This window comes from Pithys albifrons, chromosome 6, assembly GCF_047495875.1.
Source record: "Pithys albifrons albifrons isolate INPA30051 chromosome 6, PitAlb_v1, whole genome shotgun sequence".
NCBI classification, from domain to species: domain Eukaryota; kingdom Metazoa; phylum Chordata; class Aves; order Passeriformes; family Thamnophilidae; genus Pithys; species Pithys albifrons.
In genome coordinates, this window is record NC_092463.1 from 54062308 (window position 1) to 54077965 (window position 15658).

At 39.8% G+C, this 15658-nt stretch overlaps 1 protein-coding gene across 7 annotated transcripts in view; it reads right to left on the reverse strand.

Moving 5' to 3' along the window:
* DENND2B (DENN domain containing 2B) overlaps positions 1–15658 on the reverse strand; it is a 167372-nt gene that overhangs the window by 82996 nt on the left and 68718 nt on the right. For all 7 annotated transcript variants that reach the window (XM_071558926.1, XM_071558928.1, XM_071558927.1 and 4 more), the window contains one exon: positions 13616–13720. In XM_071558926.1, the coding sequence (XP_071415027.1) occupies positions 13616–13695 (80 nt within the window). In that variant the 5' untranslated portion in view covers positions 13696–13720. The remainder of the gene's footprint in view (positions 1–13615; positions 13721–15658) is intronic.

The following is a 15658-nucleotide window of genomic DNA, read 5'->3' on the forward strand; positions in this document are numbered from 1 at the left end:
TTGACAGGAAAGGGAGAGGTTAAAAGTCCACATTAAAATGCTTTCAGGTCTCTGCCAACAGTTTCCAATGGACATGGGCTATCTGCCATCTCCCCTGTTTGCTTGTGTTGACAAAATGTGGCTTCCCAAATCAGCAGCAAACCAAGGGGGCAGAGGTTTTGTGTGAAAGCAGACTGATTACTGGGCATTTTTTCAGTTGTCTGGACTGACAAATGCTCTCTTGGCCTGAGCTGCCACACAGCTGTGTATGGCTGCTCACCAGCGTAAGGGTCCCACTGCACAATGAAACAGGTGGGTACACTGGAGGTACCTGTGCTGTGGTAGCAGGAGGATTAACCAACACTGCCCTTTCCTGAATATCACCAGTACTGCCCGAGCCCAGCCCAGCCCACAGAAGTCCCCTTGTGAGGTTTTGCTAGCAGAACTTGAAACACAAAGCATTTCTGTTACTGCCACTGCAATGAATTTTGTTTTCGTAGTTCACAGTTACGTTGTTACCTGGAAAAAGCTTAGGTCTGAGAAACTGTGATGCAAGGTGGGCTTTTTCCTAAGAATCCAAAATGAAAAATACCATTTCAATCTATTAGCTGCTGTTAATTGTTTGCCACAAAGGTGTACTTGCTGTACAGCCATGGTACTGTGGGTGACCTACGCTGAAGAAGTCACCTTGCTTTGCAGACCTAACACTTTCTATAGCTAAGGAGACAAGAAAATAAATTAATACTTTTTATTTACCCCATCATTTTGCTACAGCTGTCTCATAATAAAATACTAACACACATTTGCATTAAAGCTCATCATTAATATGATAAGCATAAAATATTTCCTTTATTAAATTACTGCTTTCACAAAGAGCTTCAGGAGCAACATATGGGCACTCCAGACAAAATTCCCATATCTGGATAATAACAAATTTGTAATATATTCAGGCGCTCTCAAAAAAAAGCAGTCTGGCTGTCACAGGAACTGACATTCCCATTGACTACAATAGAATTTTATGGATTGACTCAATAAATCAATTTATTTTTAAGTGCTATTTGACTGTTAGGAACATCATATCTTTTACAAATGTTATATTTAGTTGTGCTTTCAGCACTGAAGTTATCCGGCCAAATGCCTGTACATTGCTGCTTGTTGTTCAGCAGCTCCAGGGAGCCACATTCCCTTGTGGCACACTGCCAGCTCTATATGCAGGAGCTGGCCAAAATGGAAATAACCTCAGAGTGCCCGATGTGAATCATGACAAAAGTTTTGAAAAAATCTCCCAGGAACTATGGGTGGTTTTGCATGTATATATTCTAATAATATGGGTGGCACCTGTGTATTTCCATTAGCTCCTGTTCTCCTGCTTGCAGAAATATGCTTACAGTTTCTTTTGCTTTTAAAGGCCCTTTGCTGTTAAAATTTGTTCCTCTAGTGTGAAAGTAAGGATGGCATTTGGTGTGGAAACTGAATCAAGCACTGAGATAATTCCCAGTTTCATCACACAGTATCACCTGGTGGATAGTGATTATTTTATTTAAAGGATGAAGTCTATGGGGTTGCTGTGTCTGTGTGCTTCTTGCTTTGTTTTTCCAAGGAAATGGGGTTTTATTCCAGTCAGAGAAGAAACATATATCTGTCTCATTACATTCAGATCTTCCTTTCAAACTCCCTCTACAAATTTTGCCATGTCTTCTTTTAATATTCTGTTCTGCCCAAGTGGGAAGTATCTTTTTAGGATAACTGGACAGTGCAGCAAACTATTAAGGCAACACAGACTCTTTCATTATTACACCACTGAGTCAAACCCCGCCTGACTAAGTCACAGAATGGAAATTGTTCTGCCACACTGATGGCTTTTCAACAGCTCAAGTGTAAAGAGACGAGTGCCTTAGACAGCTCCTAATGGACAGATATTCTCAGAACATGGAATATCATTAGCAATGCTCATGACTTGCATCTTTAGTGGTCTTTCCAGTGAGATTGCCAGCATATTTCTGGTCCAGAAGGCAACAGTTTCATTACTAAGAACAACTTCCTCCAGAAAAACTGAAATACAGCATTATAATGTAAAAATGTGCACATGATGACTATGCTATATTCACTGAGGAATTCTGTCTCACTTTTTATCACCACCCAAAAAACAAATCCACATAAGACTTGTGCACTGATTCTCTGATACTGCACTGGTGGAGTCTCCTGTAAGCATTTTATGATGTATCTTGCTCATTGCTTTTATTCACTGCATTTCAGTGCAGTAAAAGCACTAAAAAGACATCAGAAACATTTCTGCTCAAATACATAAACTTAGTTCAGGTTTTAGTACCACTGAGTACAGTAATGTAAATATAGTGATTAAAAAAATAAATATTGCAGTGTTAGTCGAAGTAGTCATTGTACTGCAAGAGTTGCATTAAAGATGCCTCTTTTATCCTAACCTGTGAACTACTACAACACTCTGCTTTTTAAAATACTTGTTACATTCTTTTTTTAGTTGTTTGTTTGTTTATTTGTGGGAATTGTTTTTTGCTTCGAGTGGTTGTGGCAAATATAAACCTTAATAGAAGGGAAAAGGTAAATTTAATGATAAGGTGTGATTTGCTGCACATAAAAGCATAAAGCGTTTGAAGTATCATGAGACTTACAATACAATGGGAAGTAATTCACCAGAGTACATTCCTGTAGACTCTAAGTAGCAATAAATGCAACTTGATCTGAAGCTGTGTGAAGCAAAACTCAAACAAAAATTTAGAGTTTGTTGGGTTTTTTCTTAAAAATCTGTACAAATGGGAGAAATATATTAATAAAACTTCCCTCCAAGAAAAAGTTATTTGTTTGATTGACAAGTGCATATAGAGTAAAGCTTCTTGCTGAATAGACCTTTAAAATTAGAGTGAAACAAAACAGCCAGCCATAGAAATGGAACAGTAAAACCCCTTGCCCTCTACCAACTGTTTAGTGGAGCCCAAAGGACGTATCAAAAGCAGGTCCATTTCTTCAATTCTGTCTCTTGATCTCATTAGAAGCTGTTATGTCATCTTACAAACCACTCCTAACATGTCTCCAGGCATATTCTGTACTTGCAAGAATACTTCTGCAATCCTGCTAAAGTGGTTTCCAGAGATTTCAGTATTCCCTCTGATCCTCCACCCTGAGGTCACTGCTGGGCAGTGTGAGGGAGGGGAACATTCTGCCTCAGACAATCAGCAAGCCACCGATGCCACTCACCAAGATAAAGGAGAGCAGTAAAGTCAAAGCCTGTATTCAAACTCTCCCCAGTTTCAGGGTCATTTGAAGCAGCACTTGGACTTGTTCCCACTGCATATGTTTCTATTCCTGATGACACTAGGTGCCCTCCCACCTCCCATAGCCCAGTTCAGAGCTGAGCTGCCACAACTCCATGTCCCAAATGCACCTCCAGCCTTACAGGGTAAATAAGAGCTCTTATTCCCTTCTGAACCAAATGTAACTGCACTGCTGGGAACTGAACTGCTAAAAATTTGTCAGCTGCCTGGCTCAAGCTGTTTCTGCTTGTAAAGGAGGACGATAATTGCTAAAAGATTTCACATTAGTTATTCAGTTTTCACAGTTGTTTTGCTGAAGTTTGTTTGTACTGTTTTCTAAACCTCAGTGATAAAAAAAAAAGCTGTATCTCATCATGGCTCCAACAACCTAGTCTTAGAATTTTTATTAAATAACTATTCTTCCTATTCTCAAGCTCACTGTCAAAATATTAAAGTTTAATTCTTTCCTAAAGTAACATTTTCTACATGTTTTTTTCACAAGTTCATAAAGCGCTTGAAACGTTCCCACTAGTGTTTCTGAACAGTAGACAAATACTTCTGGCAGGAAAATCCATCTCAGCAGTTCAGTGTGGAGCACCTCATTGCTTTGAGCCATGCTCAGCTGCCAGGAGCTCTTTTGCAGCCCAAGCAGTGCAGAGAGCCTGGGACATGCCGAGAGCACAAGCTGAACTCACACCTCTGGCCTCTTGGTGCTCTAACAAAGTCCCTGAGGGCTGCTCCGACTGGGAAAACTGGGAGATGTTTTAGCCCAGGCTCCCCCACATCTGATGAGGCAATAGAAGCTTTTACTTTAAAATATGTGAAATGAGGCCTTGGCTTCCTGCTTTAGGAAGTTCACTCTGCTTTCCAAGCTGGTCTCACTCCTCCCTCATCAGAATCCCTTGAGGAAAAAAAACACTTGCACACACAAATATACACAAAAGGGCAACCATTAACTTACCAAACCCTACACAAATCTCCCAAAAGCTGTAACAAGCAGCAACCACTTCTAGTCTTGCTGCATTCTCTGTTCCTGTTTTCTGCATCTACACCTGCATGTCTCCACCAGAAAAACATTTCACTGAGAGACATTACTCTTGTAATGTTTTGATAAGCATTTCAGCACACAGTTGAGGCAGCAGCAAACACGCCAGCATTTTTTCCTATAGCACATCATTATAACACAAACTGAACTGGCATCCAAACACCCCACTAAACTTTCTATTAAGCACGGTGGGGAACACCATTCACAGAGAATATTTCAGCCAAGTGTGAAGAATAACACAGCTCTCCATAGCTATCTATTACCAATGTTTTATGGAGACTCCTTTAAACCATGCAACTAACTGTAGAGTCCAGGCAGAGAGCACCTTTCACCTGTAATTGAAATGAAGGCATCCACATGGGAAAGAAGCAGCTTTCCTATCAATCACAACAATACTCAGCAAATGAAGAGTAAGAGATGAGAGAATACTTTATCGTGATTGTGTGAAGACAATGGCAATCCCATGTAAAAATTAGTGGGAAAATTGTACACATTATAGAGTTTCAAATAAGATCAAAACCTCATTGTTTTAGAGCAACACAGAGAGCTGAAGATGCACCCTTTGATTTCCAAGTTACTGCATTCTTCACGAGGCTTTCCATTCAGAAAACTGAGGGCCTGTAACAAATCCCATAGTCTTTAAGTTTATGTTCATGTAAAATACATAAATACAATTAACTACATTTTGTTTATCTTACTGTTACTATTTTATTTACAGCAGGATCAGGGCTCCACCATGGTGGATGTAGTTACCTCCTTCCCCATGCTCTGTCACAGTAATGGGGAAGGAGTTGCTCAGCACCAGTCTGCCTTATCTGCCCCTCGAGTCATCCACTCTGGATGTGAACACACCTCTTTTGCATTAGTCACAGGATAATTCATTGTCAGTGCAGGCAGACTGGACCGCATCTGGATGAATTACCTGACAATAATTTTGGACAGTGCCTACAGTTTAACACAGAGCTGAAGAGCACTGGTTTAGCTTGGGGTTTTTTCTTTGATTAGGAGTTATAATAGCAACAGGGTTGAATTTATAAGAATTAATTTTAAGTAATATTATTATGTATCTGGTAACACAAGCAAAAGGCACTACAGTTGTATCCATGAATGGATGTTCTAAATGAGAGCCAAGTACTGCACAAGCACTCCGCTCTCTGAAGACAACACTTCTGCCTATACAGATGGGTTTTCCTCAAGACATGAGATCATCTTTGAAATGAAAAATTTACTGTGGAAAAGGAAGAGCATAGAACACTCTCAGGACAAGCCAGCAGAGCAAACAACTGCCACCCACACTCCAGCACCGTCAGCAGAACACTGCTTGACCCCAACACCGGACATATCTGCACATTCCTTCATTTAAGAATTCTGGAGGTGTCCATTCCTAAGGCAAAATATTTCTACTCCTCTGCCCAGGCCACAACCACATAATCCTTTCAAAGGAAACAAAGTATTTCAGTTGGATTTATTAACATGGACCAAGAATTGACTTCGCTTTTAAATAAATAAATAAATGCATTGGCTGTAAAACAATGAGTGTGGTTTGACTTAAAGTGATGGTACATCTCAGTTTTTTAAGGCTGAAGCACAGGCACAAAGTCTTCCTTTAACTAAGATTTCTCTAAAAGATTTGTTAGTTTCTAATATCTTTTTAATCTTTTTTCTGCTGTCAGAGAAATGCAGTAATAGAAGACAAGACTCTGATGTGCACATGAAGCAGCTGAGCATGGACCTGTATTACACAATGAGGACAAGTAACCAACCCAAAACAATACTTCCCCTAATAAACAACCCAAGCAATACTTCTACACAGCCTAGCTTTGGTGTGTTCCATCATGCTCAGATATCAGGAACACTGCTGTTACAACAAGTGAGAAGTTTTGTTTGCTTATGCAAATGTGGTGATTATTTACCAAATTCCCAAAAAGAGATTGAAGGTGGATACTGGAAGCTGAAGACTGCAATATCACTCCAGAACTCTGCTGGCTCTGCTAACCCCACAAATCAGTCCTCCACAACCCTGTACCTCCTGCAGTCATCTGTAACCTCAAATAGCAATCAGCAAGCACAGAACCCATGCAAACACCTGGTGTTCCAAAGGAGAGCACCCGTCCTCCCCTCTATATGACTGACGGTGTCTACATAGAAGCCAAGGCCCTGCAGAGGCAGGTCCAGATATGGCCTCTGGTTTGGCTAACAGCAAGTGAATGCATCAACCTGAGGAGCCTTCCCTATGCACTTTCAATGTAATTTCCCTATAAGTAGCAATAACAAATAATCCCCCACTCATAACAAAGCTGGATATAAAATTGCCCCATGAGCTCACTTTGTTAAGAAATGTAAGTCATTATTTTATTTGATATTTTAAGAATTATAAACAATTCATCTGAAACACTTCTGAGGTATCTCTAGAATTATATTACTCCAGATTTGGTTTGTGTGGTGCATCTCTATGGCCTTCACTGGAGGTAAACTAGCTTCATCAACTAAAATTCTGTCCTGTTAACTTCAGTTCTGAAGAAGAAAGAAATTCTGAGCCACAAAACCAGTGCAAAGGTATCTCAGCACATGTTATGCTAATGGGCTGCTAATTGTCGGTGACAGTAGGAATGTCCTCACACACTATTGGGAGACAAAAACCAAAGCCTATATTTAGAGGTTTGTGGGTACCCAGCTCAGTTCTTCCCAAGCAAGGGGAAAGATGCAACTCATGATATCAGATTCCACTTTTAACCAAGTAAGAGTATATTTGGTTCAAAGATTCATCTAGAAGTATTTAGAAAGGAGAAATTTTATGGATGTTATTAGAATAGATACTTCACAACCTGCAACTTTGTGCTCACAGCAATTTGCGGATGTAACCCTTTGTGAGCACAAATTTCTGGTGTCTTGCTATACCACCCATTGACATCAGCACCCTCTGTCTATGGTGCCACTTAAATCATGATTGCTCAGCTGGAGAACCTCCTCCACTAACATCCTCTGGTGAGGCCATCACCTTTCCTGTGCAGAGTGGGTGGAAATACAACAGCCCACATCACAAAATCCAATCCACACCGAAACTCGTATGATTCTGGTGACACAGTTTTCCTCAGACACACAGTCTCTGAGAATAGTTTTCCTCAGACATCATCCATTTCCACAACTGGAATCAGGATTGCTTCCTGCTCAGGCTATCTTCCCAAATTCAGCCCAGAGACAATAAACTAGAAAGGTGCTTGTTCTAGCTTGTCATGGCAGTCCCTCTATATATGTGCTACTGAAGTCAGCACACTAGTAAAACACTTACTTGCAGAGAATTTGATTTTTGTTCACTGTAAATGGTATACAAATGTGTTAAAGCTTTCCAAAGCTCTCTCCAGTTCTCCAGGGTAGGACTGATACACAAGGCACAGCCGGCACCAAAGAAAATATTAGAGGCAGAGAGAAATTCTGTCACTTATAAAAACACAGGAAGAAGACTTTATCCTCAAAATATGAAATAATGTATGTCTCATGCAACACTCTCAGATAAAAACTGAAAATCAATAGTCTCCTTTAAAAATAAACCTTTCTGTACTCCAGTAATATACTGCAGCAGGTGAGAAGGCTCAAGTGTATGAAATGCCTTGAGACTCAGAGTTAAGAGATGAGATATTAGGCAGAGGTAAAGACATTAGGAATTATTTACAAAAGTTCTGTAGCCACACTTACTCTAAACATTTTTCAGCTCTGGTCCTTATCACATCTAGCTTCTCAAACTAAGTTGAAATCCTAAGACATAATGATATATTCATATATAATTATTTTGTTCAGGATTTTTTTTGCTCCTCGTCTCTGTTATACCGTAAGTTTGAAACCTGTATTTTATTAAGTAGAGCATGACCTCATAGACATAACCATAGGCCTGTTTTAATACAGTATAGTGTAGAAGTGATTTTTAAGTCAGAGGTGGTAGTGCCATTTCTACATTTACCTTTCTTTGCACTGGAGCAAACACAAGATTAGGACAAATACCTCATTCAAATACCTTAATTCAAATTAAGTTTCTACATAAAAAACAAAGACCTCAGATAAATACTAAATCATTTACTAAGGGAAAACAAGCCACACTGTAGGGAGAGAGAGCTAAAAACACTGCTTTGCCTTTCTTTGACTTCAGTTCTCTTAAGATTTCCTTTGAATTACACTGATCCTCTTAACTATGGTGCAATCAAACCAAGTAGGCTTTTGAAACAAAAGGGTCATGCACTAGCTGAAAGTATATTCTGGGCTCCTTTGTCTCCTGTTGAAGAGTTAAGAGATTTCACAGAGCTGCTTCCTGCCAGCATTGCTAAGAAGTCACTTTCAGCTACACATAAGGTGCTTTCCTGTCCTTCTGTTCCTTGGTGTTCACCTCAATGACTCACAAGGAAGGAGTAAAGTTGTGCCCTTCAACTTCAGTGAAAGCCAGAAAGTCGTATTTTGTAAGCATAACAGTCCTTTTGCAATTTCTCCAGCTTTCTTCCTGTAACTGACTCTTGTTCCAAACAACATCAGAATGTCCCCATTGGCTTGGGCCCAAAAAGAATTCCTGGTCCAAGCTCAGTCACTGACCAGGAGGGTTAGCAGGTGCCTGGAGAAGAGAATAAGAACAAGATGAGCGTGCAGTGCAACTTAAACAGCTTAGCACTCTGCTGACTCACAGATTTTGTTTCTGTGACTAAAAGTCTTTGGAAGTTGTCTCTTCATGAATTTGTCCAACTGCAACATCCCATAGCAGTCAATTTCATAGCTTAAAAACATGCTGCAGAGAAGTGCCTTCTTTTCAACTGATGTTCAACCTGTTGTCTTCTAGTTTCATTTGATTTGTGTCAGTTCTTAAATGGAAAGAGATTTTTTTCCTATTTATCCTCTCTGTTCCATATATTATTTCAGAGGCTTCTATTACTCCTCTTCCCCTCCAATCCTTTCCTCTCTAGGATGAAGAGTCACAATTAGTCTACTCAGTCCTTGTAGTGACAACGTTCCATACCTTCAACCACCCTTGTCATCATTCAACAGCTTTCCTATTCAGAGTGCAGTCAATTTTGGTTCATCTAAAACACCCAAAAATCTGTTTGTTACAAATGGTGACTGAACCGCAGGTAGCTTCAGAAAGAATGTATTAGTCACTTATTTAAGTCACTTTAATTTTCTTCAAATCCAAGGGGTTTTCTCTTCTGTGCTCACAGCACAAAGCCATGAATCCCACAGACAGTTTCTCAGGTGAGACTCACAGTTATGCTCCCAATAATGTCAGTCTGCTCTTTCTCTCTCTCACTTCCTAAACTGCCATTCGCACAAATCTGGTGAAAAAAAGGCTCTGGTGGCCCATGTCAGTGAATCCACACTCTGGTGAGGATCAGGGGACTCAGTTACTGCAATACTCTTGACGTTTCCAAAGCATGCAGTTGTATAGATGTTTATTTGTAGGTACTTTCTTTCCACTGAAGATTTTTATTGCTAAAATCTAAATCCATGATCTACAGGGATCTGATTCACATACAAAGTAATAAGGAAGACTTCTGTAGACTTTACTGACCTTTGCTTCTGGCCTATAAAGATTCACAAAAGGTTGAAGCATCTGTTGACACTGTATCACTGAATCAATCACAGTTTGCATCTTAGAATGACAGAATCATTGAGACTGGAAAAGACCCTTCAGATCCAGTCCAACTGAACAGTGTTGAAACAATAAACCCCACCAAAACTAGGACTGACAAAAAAGTAACATTAAAAATATGCCTTAGGCACCAGGAGACTAATACACCTGTGCTGCACCAACACCAGAACCAAATGAAACTCTACCATCACAAATTATAAAGTACATTGGCAGATTTCCAAATGTCCAGCCAAATCCCATTCCAAAGACAGTGACTGTTAAGTTTAAGTGAATCTTTGAACATGTTTGCAATAAATTCTACAAGCCTTGAGCTTTTATTGTGCCAGTACTTATTCTGCTGATTTACAGACTGACTAAAATGAGGAATCCTCACGGTTGATTCAAATAACATCCTTTTAAAGGGATGTTTCTCAAAGACAGGTGAAGAAGATTACATAAGGCAGTATAATGGATGGAGAAGTGGTGCATGACCACCTATTCATCTCTTCACTTGTTGTGCAAGTGCAACTCAAAGACTTTCCTTAGCTTCAGGCTCATACTTGTACTTACAAAATCTTTTCCTGACAAATTCTAATCAAAACAGATGATGATGATGATAAGGAAAGACAGTTTATTTGACAGTTACTATCCAGTAACTTAGTATCCCAGAGTACTCCCTAAGCTAATCAGAATGGAAAAGATTTTAAAACAAAAAACTTGGCTCAAAGTTTGCTAAAGTCTAGACCCACATTGCCAGCACCAATCTGTCTACACTGATGGAAGCACGATAAGCAACTTGAGAATGACATATCATTAGGGATCTGGTTTTAGTATCTACATATGAATATCTCTCTCAAAATTCCTCTAGCCACCCTGGGCCCTCTCTATTTTATGGTTTCAATGTTTCCTACTAAGACATGTGAAACACACAAACTAACAAACCGGGTGTAGACAAGGATATCAAGTCCATCTCTGCTAAACTTTAACAGAGCATTATATGCCTAATAAAAAACCACTAGAATGGATGCTGGTAATCTATATCTTTATTGGACTGCACATTTTAAAAAGCAAAATGAGAACAGCACCAGCAAGAAGAAAGGCAAATCATCCCAATGACAGATTTAGCCATGGGAAGGATGTGACAATGCCACAAATGAGGTCCCTAGTACAGACAGGATTAGGGTCAGGGTTCTAACTAAAGGTTCTTGCTTGTTCAAGCATTGCTACTTTGTAGACCAACCTAACCCTTGGTAATCAAGATGAGGCCATTTCATCCAACTCAGGAAAATTGCCTGGGATTATTGTGAGTCAATGATACGTGTAGTTAATTGGGAAGGTGTGGCAAAGAGCTGAAAGAGAGAAGTTATTAGTTACAAAAGGCAATGCGGAGTCAGTCTTAGGTGAAGGAAATATGGAAATAACCAAAACGGAGAAAAAATCCAATATTTAAATGAAAAATAATTATGTGTAATGAAAAAGAGATTTTCCTTTAAATAAACCCAGAAAATAAAAAATTGTTAAAAAATATATTTTTCATCCCTTTCATCTTGAAAAATCTCAAAATATAATTTGTATTTTCCTTTTTCTATTCTTTGTGCTTGGAAAAGTTCAGATTACAGAGGCAGTTAAGACAAACCAAGCCAATATTCAACATCACTTTAGAGTTGACTCACAGCTCTCATCTAGGATCAAAACCAATCCTCTTAAACTTCTCTGTCCAAACTTCTCCATCTATGCCAGCTATTCTGGCAGCTGACAGTACAAGGACTTTTTGCCTCTGACATTTCATTCTCAAATGAACAAAATCAAACTGTAGTTCTGTGATGTCCTCACCTGAATCCCAGTGTTTACTGGTGTATTTGAAACAGCAAAGTCCTCTCAGTATAACCCTCTGTGCACATAATGTACTAATGTCAGCTAGGGACAACCTTGGTACAGTTTATCAGGTGTGGTACCCCAAGTCAGGTATGGCTAGAAGAGATGCCATCTGGCCTGGTCAAAGTGATTGAAGCATTTTGTTGACATTGGTAAAACCCACACCCCTATCCCAAAGTGCCCAACAAATAAATCAGACTTCCACTACTTTTTTCCTCTACAACATTCATGACTGGGCACAGAACCATTTTACTGCAGCCTACTTACTGCCTTACAGAGTTACTTGTTGAACTTTGTATGGCAAGGAGCATCCTCCTTGTTTCCATATCCAGTATGTAGCATAAAGGTATTACTGCAGTACAGAGGCTCTTGTAAGGTCAGGGCAACTTATTATTCCCTTATACTGTTTATAATAGGGTAAAAGTCTTGTTTTGAGACAAAACACATAAAAAATGAAGGTACTGGCATGTTATTGTGTAATATAGTACAAAACAAAATAGGAAAATATCCATGCAAGAATCCCCAGGAGAGCTGGACAAAATGGTACAGCAAGAACAGAGAGATATGTCAACAGACACTTAATGCATTTTAGGAACGGTCCTGCCCAGTTTGTGTGGCTTTCTGCTCACTTCACTTCACTCACAACCAAAGTCTAGAGCTTTCCTCCTGTGATCAAGTGGTTTACTCAAAGGTTCTTTAACCTGATAATTGCCTAAACTTTCCTAGCCAAAGCACAGCAAGACTGCGCAGTGGGATGGCAGATTTAAATGAGGGGTTTACAGCTGTCAGTCCCAGAATGAGAGCACCTGGTAGGCTTGTCCTGCATGAAGGCCATGGGCTGAATCAGTCAGCAATACTTTGTAAAGGCTGTGGCTGAAAACAAGACTCCTTCTGACACAGACAGGCAAACCTATCTGCAGCTGAGTTGCTTCCTTGCATACCAAATCAATATTCCAAAGCAGAATTACCCAAAGAAAACTTGTCCTTTCTTGTCCTCAAAGTGCTACCTTTGATCAGTGTAAACTGGAGGACAAGAAAGCAATAAATGACTACCCTTCTTGCCATTTCACTTGACTAACTCATGAGTGAAAGGCATCTGTTATTTAAAGGCACGTGCAGCACTGCAGGCAGTCACATCACATCCTTATGACAGACTGGAACTCTATCTAGGGACTGTTTCTCAGCCCCAAGTAAACATGCAAAAATTTGCAAGAGAACTTCGATTTCTTTTCTAGTCTGAAGAGACTGATTTCCTCAGGATTGCCAGGCTGGGGATTTCAGGTGTCCTTGGCTACAGGTTTCCCCTAACTATGGATGATAAAAGTGATCTACTTAGCAAATTAATGCTACAGAAAGGACAAATCAGCAAAGCAACAGAGGGGAACCCTGTAGTTTACATTCAGCCCTTTCCCACTCACTGCCTGATCTGCAAGAGGAGACAGTCTGACCACAGTCTGTGAAGGCAGATACAGCAGTGAAAATGTGACAGAAATCAACACAAAATACAAACTGAAGATTGACATGCAAGTCACACAGCTGAGAAATTTAGTCCAAATCTCCTGAGGCCTACACAGCACCTTGCACACAGCTCCTTCCTTACAATCACTTTCTTCATAACCAGCTGGCAAGCAGCAACAGCTCAACAGAAATACACCAATAACAGACTTTCTTCATACCTCAGTTCCTCCTGTCCCTACAAAAAACTTTTCTCAGCCAAGCTAGACTCTCTCTGAGTGAGTGGAGGTTGCTTAGCTTTGAACAGAGATTTTTTCCCAAACACAGACAAACCTTCCTCAGAATCTACAAATCTTGCAGTTCACCACTTACCGATCCAGAGTGTCCTGAGGCACTTTACTCCCTCCAGCTCTGCTGTTGACACTGGCATTCTTGTTGGCAGTCATGGTCATTTCTGCTTTCCAGAAATGTGGATATCTGTGAGAAGAAAAGTCAATTAAGCTTCAACAAGCCCAAATGACAATTAACTGTTAGAACTACTATGATGTGTAAAGGCAGAACTCCAGGCTGCTTTTCATCCTATACAATGAAATCAGTCTAGTTGTGATCCTGAAAAACTAAACCCTACCTCTCTACTGCTGTTCTTCCATATCCACGGCCTAATTTATCAGAGCCCAGTGCTACAGTGAAATATTTTATGGGAATTAGGTGTGTACTTCAGGTTTTGACCTGTCTGATGAACAGAGCTTGATATCAAGTTCAAAAAGTGTCACAGGTTTGGTGTGGTTCTTCCATCCATCAGTGTATGAGGAGAACCCATTAACTGCACTGCTCAATACTTGCAAATATTATAGCTGTGACTGGCATTTTGACCACACAAAAGCTATTCCAAGGAATGAAGAAAGCTTTCTCAATTTTAAAGTGCAGCTCCATTATGGAAATATTTTCTAATAGTGAAGTTTATTCAATAGTGGATTTGTTGAATATAATTTTCAAAGCTAGTTGTGCTATGAAAATATCACAACTGGTTTTCTCTACTGGCCTCAAGATTCTTTAAGTAAAACTGGATTAGGACACCTTTAAAACCTCAGGTAATATAATGAAGCTTTACCAGTGCCTAGCTATTTTTAGTAATATTGGAATCCCAAAAGTAGTGAATTTAATTTCAGACCTGTATATTCAGTTAAGTGACCAAAAGATGGGTCTTACTTCTGTGACATTGCTGCCCACTGGCAAAGAAGCAGCCCAATACCATGATTTATTTTGCCTTTATCTCATTATGTTAATAGGAATGTCAGGCTGTGACTGAAGGGAGAATATGATGATACGGATATAGGACAGGATGTAACACAAAGGACACACAAGAGGTAAGCCCTAACACCATGCCCTCTGTTGACCATATCCCATGTTTCGCTGGTGTAGAGCACAGCTCTTAGAGTCCACTTCCTCTTTCACTGTAATCTCTTGAGAAATATCTTGCAAAATTAAAGGAAAGTATTTTCATGTCAAGATAAGCTTTCTAAAATACCAACAGAGTCCCTTGAGAAAGAAATGGAACAGTATTTATTCTATCTGGTGCTAAAGGAGTCATTTATGCAGGATTCTGTAGCTCTGCTGGAACCCCTCTGGGTGGTTTCTGAGATGCTCCTTAGTTTATAAGCTAAAATATCTACCATGGTTTACAGCACTGCCACCCAGGATCTGACCAGAGCTACCATTTTTTTACGACCATTAATGGCATAGCTAATGCAAAAATAAGGAGTGTTACAAAACTTCTTGTTTACTCAAACCCACAGTAAGTCCAGACTGCTTGAGAAGCCACTGTAATGTGATACTGAAAAGCAAGCTGGGTACTGACAACACACAAAAATCCCTGTACTAACACAGCCATTGCAGTGAAGAGGATATTCCATAAACCACTTCATTCCAAACAGTTCTGCCACAAACACAGAGTCAGAAAATCTCCTGCAGATTGCAGCTGCAGAGGCAGAGTCAGTCGTGCTCACCACAGACTCCAAGTCTACTTGTCCTTCTCTAATGCCTTATAACAATTTTTCACAGATTAACTGGAGATTTTTCCCCCCAGTTGGTAACATTTTTTCTCCACTGAAGCTTCCCAAATTTCTCCAGAGGCTCATTGTTATTGTTAGCATTACATTATCAAGATAACAGGACTGTTACAGAACTGCCTGTTCCGACTGGAAAAGGGATTGCTTGGGACAAGAAAGGAAGCCTGCTGATGCTGGCCAAGCTTTCTAGGACTGTACATTCCACAGGGAGCAGGCAGGGGTTTTAGTGTTTTCCACTCACAAGTTCAATACTTTTACTGTGTTAGACCTGTCTAAATCACATATTAACAATTAATATGAGAAAAATCAGAGACATAGAAGTGGTATAAGGAGAATAGTAACTGCT